At 40.3% G+C, this 12,263-nt stretch overlaps 1 protein-coding gene across 3 annotated transcripts in view; it reads right to left on the bottom strand.

Moving 5' to 3' along the window:
- Positions 1–638: 638 nt before the first annotated feature.
- COLEC12 (collectin subfamily member 12) overlaps positions 639–12,263 on the bottom strand; it is a 101,487-nt gene continuing 89,862 nt past the window's right edge. For all 3 annotated transcript variants that reach the window (XM_068932300.1, XM_068932301.1, XM_068932299.1), the window contains exons 4-10: positions 11,833–11,931; positions 8,278–9,324; positions 6,342–6,830; positions 5,741–5,877; positions 4,871–4,980; positions 3,028–3,173; positions 639–1,799 (exon numbers count right to left, since the gene is read on the bottom strand). In XM_068932300.1, the coding sequence (XP_068788401.1) occupies positions 1,780–1,799; positions 3,028–3,173; positions 4,871–4,980; positions 5,741–5,877; positions 6,342–6,830; positions 8,278–9,324; positions 11,833–11,931 (2,048 nt within the window). In that variant the 3' untranslated portion in view covers positions 639–1,779. The remainder of the gene's footprint in view (positions 1,800–3,027; positions 3,174–4,870; positions 4,981–5,740; positions 5,878–6,341; positions 6,831–8,277; positions 9,325–11,832; positions 11,932–12,263) is intronic.

Below are 12,263 nucleotides of genomic sequence, written 5' to 3'. Positions count from 1 at the left end.
ATTTTCATTTTGTTCCCTTCTCTTATCTCCTCGGTGCCACAGGACAGATTCCCAAATGTAACTTTTCAGGTATTTTCTTGAAGTAAATTACCGTTAACATTAAAAAGTCCCCCCTCACAAATGGACACTGGACGGAGTGCAGAATTCAGCGAAGCAGCAGTCTTTACTTGGTTGTTCTTGGGAGCGATATTTGAAAATCTGAAATCCAAATCTTGTCTCTTTCCAGCAGAGCTGGCGTATTTCAACAAGCTTATCTGCCTGCAGCCAAGGTAAATGGGAGGTCAGGAGGCACTGCAAGAACAACTCTCTTTCAGAGGAAGCCAAAATGACTTCCTTCATGGTGGAGCGGGTGGCCATACCCAGAGTATAAAAACTGGGAACCAAGAACAAGGTTTCTGCTAATGAACTCGAACTGGTTGCTAATTTTTTAATTCCCAATAAGATGCGCTGCTGCCTAGACAACAGCTCACGGGACTGAGGAGGAAATTGCCTGGGTGATGATACCATCTCATTAGCCACACTGCATTCTGTTTTGTAGCATTTTTTATTTTCTAGTTTGTTTAGGAAAGGCGTACTGGTCCAAGGAAATAATGAGATCAATTTACAAAGCACTTTAGAGAAATGCAAGTTGATTAAACTTTTCTGAGCATGGCATGTTTTTATTACCAATTTTTTAAATCTCTCTTAGAAACAAACATATTTCAGCATGTGCACCTCTTTTGCTTCTGCTCTTAGAAAATTCTTCACCTGGGCAGCACCTATGAGGGCAGAGCTCCTCCTGAATACGGAGGAGGAATTAAAACATTTCAAAAGCATTATAAGAAGTCAGTGATTTACTTCTGTGGCACTTTTTTTTTTTAAGAATGCAAGGAAGGCAAGCAGGAAGGAAGGAAAGAAGGACGGAAGAAAGGAAAAGTTGTTATTAGCATGGTCTTTGCATAGAACCCTGATGGAAGGCTGACTGTGATCAGAGCTATAATGACTATCTAGTCCTTAGTCAACTTAATCCTTACACACGCAGACTAGACTGCATACAATAAGGAAAGCACTATCTAAGATCTGCTTTAAGAGTTATTTAACCGGCACAATTCATCTGGGAAAATACAAATATTTCTAACTGGAAAAACATTTCTCTATAGCTGAGCTAGGCCTGATAGAAGACCTTAATGAATTATTAGTACCTTTATTGTTTTCTTTGGCTCCTGTGCACTATATTTGTAAAAAAAGTCAGTAAAAAAGAGAACAATTGTAAAAAGCAAATATTTTGTACAAAAATACAAAGTTTTAAAAGCTCTTAAAAGTATATTCCATATTATTGATAAGAGTTGGACTATATATATATATTTATATAAAATCTATATATTCGTGTATCTGTATAATTTTCCTACATTTGGGATTTTTAGCAAATAAACATACTGTTTACACAGTTGCTTTATATGTTTTTCTATAGATGAATGACCAACAGTCTTACTCAGATTGACAGAACGTCTTTTCTCAGAAAACAAAGTTACTTATGTATGTGGCTACTGGTTGGGAAGAAAATCTATAACTGAATTAGTCCAACTGGATTTCCGATAAGCTCCTGATGTTGTGGGTTGAAAGCCCTGGAATAATTGCAGGATGCTGAAAAAGAGTTGCTGCTGAATTCCATTTAAACTAGTTTTCAGTGCTTGCTTTAACTTTTTCAATTTTAGTAGGAGATGTTGCTCTCTCCCAGGATCTTTCTTCTTCTTTAAGGAAATTTCCATCATATATAGGCATCTGTAAATTCACAGCCTCTTACACTCCAAATATTTGCCCTATAGTATGAGAGAAAAAAGAAAAACAAACGGGAAAAAACATGTAAAAAGCCTGTAATGATTAAATGCTTTTCCAAAAAGGAAGTTTACAGAGCTCAAGGCATCTTAAAAAATTTAAGGGAACTCCTGTGCGGGTTCTGGAAGTGCAGGAGGAGAAATATTTGTAAAGCATGAAGTTTTGCTAAAATAAATTTATGTAGGAAGGGAAGAACACCTTACATTATTATACACTGTCCTTCACCCTGGACACCCAGAGTTATACACACACAAAATGTGTTTTAACTTTTGTTTTGGCTTTGGGGGGACTTTTCTGTGGACGGGATGTAATTTTGGCTCTAGCTGACAGTTCCAATTGCCTTCCCTGCAATTCAGCCTACATATTTGCAGCTGGAGCACCCAGGCACTCTTGGCAAAACCATTTTAAAACACGTTACACTTAGGACATAATGTTTTAGGCAGAGCACAGCCAAGAACACAAATACTACCTAGCTCTGTGCTGGCTGGGCTGGGCTCTAAGCAGGCAATATGAACTACCTACACTTTACTGTTGTGGAAATGCCTTTACGAAAAGCGATTCCCTGTGGCAATCACCAGGGTGACTGCTTGACCACACTGGCTGTTCATGAGTCTGTCACTCCAGTGGCCATAGTACGCAACAGAGGGGTCACCTAGTGCACGTGGACTGGCTTCAGTCCCATGGGACATCTCCTGCCAGCACTGGGAATTTTAAGAGTGCCTCAACAGTCACCAAATACTTCCTGTTGCACAAACTCTCAGAATAGGGTCTATTTGTTTTTGGAAGGCTGGTCCCCAAGCCATCCTAAAGGCCAGATTTGCCCACTGCACAGCACTTGGGTCTATAAAAACAGGTTCCAGGGTGGCCAGGGCCCGGAGCATGCATGCCAAATCATGCCTCACGTTTTAGGCACATTGAAGGTCTCCAGAAGATGGTCAAGATGTGGAGCAGGCCCTGTTATGGCCACCTTGGAGGCTGGCCTTTCAGAGTGCAATATATCTAGCGTATGTATCACACAGCGTATTAGAAAAGCTCAAGCTGAGCTGGAGCTGAGTAGAAGAGGTCTAAGGGTGATGCTCCCTTTTCCTCAGCAAAATATTTCTATAGCATATGCCAGTTCATGTGGATCTTCTCCCTTCTAGCTGCGTAAAATTTACTTGAATTTGGCCTGCTACAGGTAGGGTGACATAATCAAATGAAGTGCTTGCTTACCTTTGTCCATATCTTTTTCACAAATGAAATTGTTAACATCTTCACAGTAAAAGTCGTTCCAGAGCCCAGCGTAGATTAACCCAGCACAATCTTCCCCTGGCCCGTGTCCATGGCTCCAGTTATCAGGTTGCCCAGTTTTCCAGTTTCTTTCAACAAAAGAGCAGCAGATACAATTGCACAACGCAGCCCACGCGACAGTTTTCCACAAGAAATTAACAAAAACATCATGAGATCTGTTCTGAACGGGAAATACACGTTGAAACAAACAATACATGACTCTTGCAGAAAATGGAAAACAGATGTATTACAGAGAAGGGAATCTATTCAGCCCCAGGCTGCCAAAGCTCAAAGACCTAAAATTAGACCGGTGAACTTTATTTTAGTTTCTGAATGTACACGCACATACAATGACACATGTGCATTGTTCCAAATCTGCGAAAGTCTGCTCCCTTCATTCCTGCCAGCAGATGGTACTAGGAATTCCTGGCAGGCTCACAAGCGCCGCACAGGATGGCCAACGCCTGTGCCTCGGGGGCCGCCGAGGCGCTCAGCGCTCTGGCTGCGCCGAGACGGGTCTCTCTGGAGGCACAGCAGAGTTTTACCTGTTTTACAGGCTCATGTTGGGATGGGAAGTGAATTTTCAGACTGAAACATAACTAACAAAGTCTATACGCACAGATCTTTTGAGATCATTAGCCTTGATGGTGTAACTTAATGCAGCATGTAAAGACCTAGCAGCAAATGTTTCCTCATCTTGGTTTTATTTAATAAGCGAGAAATGCTTCCAACATCAGGACTTAAAAGCTCCGTTTTCTTCAAGAAACAGGTTGTTGAATGGAGCTTGTGATTGCTGGCTGATACGGTCCATACTCAGCTAAAAAATATGTGTGCCTGACACAGAGGGTTTGAGTAGGCACCTGGGAAGACACACAGCTTTCCAGAAATAATTACATACTTCAGAAATCAGTAACTGACAGTTCCGAGGTTACTACAGGGCACCTAAAATCACAGTGAAGTGGAAACCTACTGAAAGTAGTGGCTGAAGTGGGAATCAGTCACAGTGCTGCTATAAAGAGAGAGATGGAGGGAAGGAGGAAAAGGGAAAAATATTATGGCTCATTTGAAATACATCTGACTTTTTCCATGTTTCTCATCAAAACGAACACCAATGAGATCACAGCTAATCATTTCGTAACATCTGACTGACTGTAGCCTGTTTTTCTGGAGCACAGCATGCTCGGTTCTATAAACTCTTTAGTCTACTCCTCAGTATTAAAAATTTGGGTGGTTGCAATCTGTTCCATTTAGGACAAATCAGGTGTAGCCCTACGATTCCTGGAGAGCTGCCAATTCAGTACTCAGCTGGCCAAAGCTTAGACACCCTTGTTTCATGCATTTTCCTTATGTTTAATGCTTTCCACTTGGATTTGGGCTTTATCTAAAGGCTGGTCATTTTTTATCAGAATGAGCACTCTATTTATAGCCAGTTGTAATGCAAATAAGGAAAATTCAAACCAAGACAGAAAAAACTGTCTGTGCTTTCCATCCCCACTTTGTAATAAAAGTCAAGAGCAAATGTTTTGGCAAGAAACACTGTGCTGTGTAGTTATGTGATTATTTCATTCAGTATTCAGTATTCCTCCTGCCAAGGAAATAGAGTCTTGTGTATGGCAAAGAGAGAGAGAGAAAAAACAGTTCAATGGCACCCTACGTACAGAGTTATTTCACTAGCATCTACAAACCTCTGGATTCACTGGATAATTTCTAGATGCTGCTTTGAGAAGCGGCAGCAAGAACAGTAGCATCTGCAGAGAATAAACACCATTGTTCTTTATTTACGTACGTGTAAACTGGTAAAGATCCATCCAGCCATCTCCATTCATTTTCCTTCTCAGAATCCGTAAGCCCAATCCAGAAGCTGCCTTTCCCAAGAATCTGCCTTTTTAACCATTGCTGTGGAAGAAAGATCTCAGTCCATAACATACAAACATGACCCTCCTTAGAGCTAATGAGCTACTCTTGCTTCATGAGCATCTTTGTTAAGGGCTAAAGAGATTTTTCTAAGCTGAACATAGGTTTCACGAGTTAGCCTTGCAGCCCCTTACTCACACTAGAAGCCATAGTGCTGTTTGCATGCGAGGCAAGAGAGAGCTAGTCATGAAAATTAGTTTGACATAAAGCCACAGGCAACCTCATATAGATACATATGAAAAAAAAAAAACAGCAAAGAGCACGCAGTTGTATCTTGATATTCCTGCTGCTACACAGTCACCAAATAATTTATCTTGAACAGCAGTTAAAGTATAGCTAGATTTATAGCTAGATAAAAACATTTGTGGGTCATGGTAGTCTTAGGCTGTGTGTTTTACAAGAGACGGTTTAAAAATAAATGATTTTCAACACTGCCAGAAAAATATATTTCAGTACTATGCAAGGTACAACAGGCTGTATCTTCAAAGGTTCAAAACTCCTTCGATTCTCACCAGCTTTCTTGGGTGCTCCAGGCCCACCAGCACCAGCTCCGCTCACACTGCACATGGACTAACTGCTGAGCAGCCAGAGGGCGGACAAAATCCTAACCGGAGTCCATCTCTCTGTCTACTTCCATATATATGAATTCATGATGCCCTCAGCTTCCAACCTGCCCTGTAACTTCCACATGCAAAATACCCTAAAAGTCTCTCCTTGAAAAACAAAAAAAGAAGTTAGTTACCTGTTCCTCCTTGTTGTTTATGATAACCAAGCGTGATGCCTTCTCTTCACAGAATAACTTTGCCTCTTCGAAAATTTCTCTTTCAATTGAAAAGTAGTAACACTTTTCTGTATAGTTCTTCCAATGAGGAGAACAACCTGTCAAGTGAAACTTTTGTTAAACTTTTTGTGTTAAACCAATTCCTGACAAATTAATGAAGCAACAATATCTTTCTGCAGGGGGCTAAAACTAAGAGGAGGATCACACAATCATCCACAGCATGCTGACATCTAAAATACTTAGGGATAGCGTGAGAATGTATTTATCAGGACCCCGACTCAGAATATGAAACCAAAGCTAAACTGCATGATCAAGGGGATTATTTATCTACTACTGCCTTCTCTTTAGCTGTAAATATTAACTTAAATCAATTTCAGAGCATCAGAGGGAAGATCGACAGGTATGGCTTCACTTGAGACTGCTCCTTATTATCAGTCTCAGAGATTAAGTGGAGACTAATGTAACAGAGGTAATTATAAAACAGTATCTCACTGGTGGGCACTCTCTGCTAGGTAGATTTGTATCTCAGTAACAGAATCCATATGGTGTTCAGATAGCTTACCATTAGCCTCAGGCACTGATGTAGGTTCACTTTGTAGAGCCATTGGCATTCCTGGACCTGGGGGCCCCGGTGGGCCAGGTGGACCCTTTGGACCAGGCAGCCCAGGGACTCCCGGTAGCCCAGGCAATCCTCGAGGTCCTGGCACCCCTGGCTCTCCCACAGTTCCTTGCAGTCCTTGAAATCCTGGTGGGCCTTGTGGCCCAGGAGGACCATCTTTGCCTTGTGGCCCAGGTGGCCCTGGATCTCCGCTTGGTCCTGGCAGACCTGTCTTGCCAGGAGAGCCTCTCTGACCTTTGGAGCCAGGTGATCCTCTTGAACCTTTCCCTCCTTTTTCTCCCGGTGGCCCAGTTGGCCCGGGTGGACCCTTTTCACCTGCAGGTCCTGGAGGTCCTGGCTCTCCTTTCTCTCCTTTTTGTCCTTTTAGGCCAGCAGGGCCAAGAGGACCTGCAGGTCCTCTGTCACCTTTAGGTCCCCTTGGACCAGGAGGACCTGAAACAGTATAAACATTCAAAGTTGATTCAAAGTAAGAGCAGAAAACAAAACAGAAAACCCATTCGGGGTCCTTGTTTAATGTATCTCAGAGCAGCCACAGTGGATATTCAGCACCTTGGAAACCTGACCAACAATGCTCTCAAATGTACAGCTCGTAATGCTCAGGCATTATATAGTACTGCTCTTTCCTGAGCCTCCCTGAAGTACAAGACACAGAAGAAAAACTCCTGACGCACCTTGTCCTGTGAACTGGACAATCACGTAATGCCAAGGTCATCATCTGAGGTGTGATCAATCCCTACGACATACACTCTGCACTGTTTACACAGTAAATAAATGCAGTATTACATTTTGACACTTCCCTTCTCTCATTCTGCTATGCTCCTTTTTCCTTCTAGCCCCGTCTCTCCGCTCTTAGACTACAGGACTGCTACTCCTGTGATGACCCTGTTTGTTGCTCTGTCAATAGTAGGTTGTCAAAAGGAGAAAAAAAAAAAGGATAGGCCATATTCCTAGGCCACCCATGAAGAAAGACCAGAAGTATTATCTGCTAATTGGCTGGTTATAATAACAAAAAGAACAATATGTATGCTATGAAATGGGAACATTATAACAGCTTTTCATATATAGATAACAAAATAATTTTGGATTCTGATCATGGATGAGCAAATGCCTTGCCAATGTCTTATTTTTCCCCGATTCTACATCAGAGATAAGTTCCTACGCTGGAGTCATTCAGATCTGATTGAAATGAGAAAGGTGAAGGTTATTGACGTGTAATCTGGGCTCTAATTCAGCCCTGTTCTGTTTGGATAAATGGATTTATATCTGTCATTAGAATTTTAGGCCTGACTGGTTCACATCAGGTTGGCAATATGAGCGTTCTCTTCATTTAGAAGAATACTTGGCTGGGAAAAGCCTCCTAAACTTGATGTTATTTATTTCTGGAGAAAATAAAATATCCAAGGATTAAAAACCAAGGAAAGTAGGATGTGTTCTGGCAGACTAACAACTGGCTTAAAATGAAATAGCAACTTGTTTTTCAGTAAGGGCGGACCTTTCTGGGAATGGTCCAATTTATATTTTTTAGCCATTTCCTTCTTAGCAGAGATTGGTTTCTTGAGCTTCTACACCTTCACTAGCTTATTTTAGAAACTAAATCAAAAGCAGATCCAGTCAGTCAGTCAGAATAAAATTCTGCTAAGTCAGAACCTTCTTTCATAACATCCCCATTCTAGGTATGTAAAGAAGGGGTATGTAAATTAGTAAGGCAGGAAAATTCAAGCTACGCTTGCATTCCCAAAGTTTAGGATTAGATAATGGAAAAACCCAGGACTCTGTACTGACGTGCACTGGGAAAAAAAAACTTTCAAGAATTAAAGACGTTTCTGCAAGCAGGAATTCAATATAGACCAGTACGGGTGTCATTAGAGAATTTGCATACCTTGCAGGATAGTGAAGTTCTTGATGAGCTGGCCATGTTTGGAATCTACCAGCTTCATTTCTTCCATAATTACTGACAAATTGGCAACTTCAACATCTAGTCTTGACCTCATCAAATCCTGTTGCATCTTGAGAGATGCAGAGTCTAAGCGAATATTGGCTAGTGTGCTGTTCATAAAAATCAGCTCATCTGAATGTTTACTTAAGGTGTCTGTACAAGTTGTCCTGACCTCATTGAGATTGCTAGTCAGTGTTCGTAGATGATGAGCAGTGTAGCTGATGTTGCTAATGATACTGACTATATCAGTCTCAAAGACCTGGAACCGCTCTTCTAGCTGGTTGAATTTGGCAGAAGTTCTGTTTTCATATTCTTTATGCTGTTCCTGGAGATCCTTTAGATTTTGTTCATTCGCTTGAGCAATTGTGGTAATGTTTTCCATTTGCCCACTGAAAGAGCTGAGCTGATTGTTCATGTCTTCAAGTGTATCATTGTTAGCTTTTGCCAATGCTGAGTTGTTGGCTGCTAAAGTCTGTAAATTTTGTACTTTCTCCTTAAGCCAATCAGTGTCCTTCCGGGCTTGAAGGACAACCTGCTGCAGATTTTGAAAGTCGTTCTTGATTCTTAGAATAGCCAGACTTGTATCTTCCATTGACTTCTGCAGAACACTGATAAGATTTCTTTGCTGTATTTGTGTCAGGTTTAAGTTGTTCAGGTTCATGATGACCACGTTATGAGAATGCACTTGGTTTTGCAAATTTGTTTGAATATTACTTGTGTCCTGTTGGAGATTGTTGATATAGCCAGTATATGCCTGAAGAGTCTTATTGATACTGATGATCATGAAAGAGTTGCTATCTAAGACGCTTTTCATTTGGCTCTGTCTATCATCTAATACATTTCCAGACTCTTGCAGCTTCTCCAGTGTATCTTTGTTTCTGGTAGTTTTCTCTGCAATGTCATGAAGCTGCTGACGAAGAGCCAGAATATCAGATCTGAAGCTAGACAGTTCAGTGTTTGTATTCATGGCTTTTTGTCCAGCTTGGTCATCTGTTAGACAGGAAAAATTTGAAGGGCTTTAGGATGAGTTTTCTAAAACACAGTGCAAACAAGCACAGTATATTTTAAACATAGCCAGACTGTCACAATGTTCTATCAATAGAATGCACTATCTCTTGCAGAAGAGAGAAACCATAAAGCAAAGTTCTGCCACTAGAAATAGGTTAAGACCTTGTGTATTGCTGAGGAGAACAGAATGCTGATTCTATTGTCATATATGGGAAAAACTAGAGTTAAAAATGATGGTGAATATATGTCTTCCAATATTGCTTGTATCCTGAATAAAAATTGAATGGTAAACAGAATTCAAAATATTGGAGAGGTATCAGTAAGGTTATATTTTGAAGTTACAACTGGCTTTTTTTAATGGAAGTTCAGAAACAGATTTTAACAGTTCATATTTTTCTCCTCCTTATTCTGGCAGTGGAATAGTTTCACTGTGATTTATAGTTAATTTTTTTAAATCTTGGTTTAAGTTTTAGAAGAGTTCTAATATCTATTTTAAAGCAATCCAGGCTAGAGACAAAAGCTTTGCCAGCAGGCTACTTCAGATATGACAGGATATGATGTATTTCTTTTTTTTTTCTGTCTAACACACCACAGTGCTTTTAATGACATTTCTTTTGCTATTATTGTTTCCTCATGCTCTGAGTTTCAGGAAGGCAAAACCTTTAATCTTTGAGGAACTTCTCTGTTCTTGCTTACACTGCTCTACAGTATACTTCTGGGAGCTCGTCTGAGTGTGATTAAGCTTCTGAGGCTGCCCAGCTCATCAGCTGGGACATACAAACCAAGGAAATGAGCAGTCAACACTCACTTTTAGGGAAGATTCCCTTTCTTGTCCTCAGTCACTTCCCCTTGCTACACACAGTTCATATATTCCCATCCTCATCTAAGTCTCGCTACGTTTATGAATTACAGAGTCTTATGTCCATGTAGATGATTCCAAGAGAGGGCAGGATGGTTTTCATAAATTGCAGTGAATACAGTTCGGTATGGAGCTTTCTTCTGGTATGTTTGAATGAGTCATGAGTCATGAGCCAACAGCAAATGGTGGCTTGAGAGAGAGACTTCAGTCTGAGATGTATAGGGAGTCTTCTGTGAATAGACACCTTGCAGAACACAGCTCCTCTCCCTGTCATTTATCTCACTTTACGATCTTCTCAGCTCTACATTTACTTCTCAGTTATAGCTCAAATTATATGGTGGTCCTTGCACAGCTCTGACAACTGCCACGTCCACATATGGCTAATCGCTAAAGGCCTGTCTTTCATTTATCCCCTGCTCCTATCCCTCAACTCTACAACAGCTCTCTTACCTTTACGCCTCCCAAGCACATTGTGCCATAACTGTTTTAACTTGTTCATGGCAAGTCAACTTAAACGGGAACTCATGGTTCTAAGCATCTTGCCAGTTCTGGGCCACCCAGTCAGCAGTGTACAAAATGCCTGGGGGCATGAGCAGGATCTCAGGTGCCCAAGTTGCGATTTAATCAACAAAACAACCCAGAAATGTTGCACATGCTTTCAGGTGTAACGTTTACTTTTATTATGCCTCATGTACATGCCACTGAACTATCCTATGTCTTTCAACCAAATGCAGTGTGTGAATACTTCAGAACACATTCACTTTTTGAGGAGAAAAAAGGTATAAAACTTTATAATCAAGCTGCAAGCTAGTAAATTTTCCAAGCAACAGACATCTCAATATATGGTCTATGAAGGTAAACAAAATGTATTTCAAGAAGCAAATGCACCTATGTGTATGTTATATTTATACTTATATTTATATTTAGCTAATTATATAAACTATAAGTTCATGTATACGTAAACTGCTAATAAACAGCTTTGCTTCCTTTCCAGACAAGGAAGAAAGGCATAAATGTATATCTAGTAAGTAGAATCTTTACACATGATCTTTTTCCATCTTCCCGCAAATTTAGAAGTCTGATAACACTTAAGAGAGCTGAACTCATAATAACTTTGTGTCCTGTACTCCGTGAGATTTTTAGGGCACATTTCACGGAAGTTATCAGCTTGCCTCAGGGCTAAGAGTTTTGAACAGTCTATTATTTGAGCACTCCTTAAAATGGACATCAGTTTTGAATTTTATTTGCTAAAACAGCATCCAGATGACTGGGTGACAGATTTTCATTTGACTTAGAATCTCTTCTTTTGTGTAACAACCTCTGCTATGTTTTATTATATCTCATTCAGAGAAGACTTTCTCCAGGACAACTTTTAAGTGTCTATTTAAGCATAAATGATTTCAGAGTGACTTCAGTGGGAACTGCAAATGTGAAAGTATGCTTAAAATGCTGTCCTACGTAGATATAGTCTTAACCATTTTTAAGTGCTTTCCCCAGTACCTGAGAAATTTGAATGTAAGTATTATATGTTGTCATGGTCAGAGATTTTACAGACAAATTCTCAGCCGCTATCTGCCAGGAGAATACCCCAAAGGCATAGTACAAAGGGACTTTGATTGCATGTACATTACCTAATTTCTTCAGATCACTCTCCACTTCCGTGAGTTTTTCTGTATATCTTCTGTGGGATGTTTCTAGGCCACCTGTCACATTGTCCATTTTTTCTACAACTAGGGGAAAGAGAACAGTACGTTACAGAAAGAAGAAAAGTGAAATTATGATAAAAGAATATAAATGATAAAGCAAACTGAAAGTACACTACAAGCATCAAACATAAAAAATACCCTTGAAATTGCCTTGCTTGCCACTAAACTCTGCTGTTCTGTGAAGTGTTGGAAAGATGATCTCTTATTTGCTCACGTGACCTGGCATTCTTCTGCAAAGTTCCTCAATATGCCAGCATTCACCAAACATTTTTTTTGCTAATGAACAGTCCCTCTCACGAATGAGGAAAACCCTCTTTGAGAGTTTTCTTCATGAACCAAGGCCTTTCCTTTTAACA

Source organism: Struthio camelus, chromosome 2 (genome assembly GCF_040807025.1).
Source record: "Struthio camelus isolate bStrCam1 chromosome 2, bStrCam1.hap1, whole genome shotgun sequence".
Classification (NCBI taxonomy): Eukaryota; Metazoa; Chordata; class Aves; order Struthioniformes; family Struthionidae; genus Struthio; species Struthio camelus.
The sequence above is the reverse complement of the archived record's forward strand: the minus strand, read 5'-3'. Positions and strand labels throughout refer to the sequence as shown.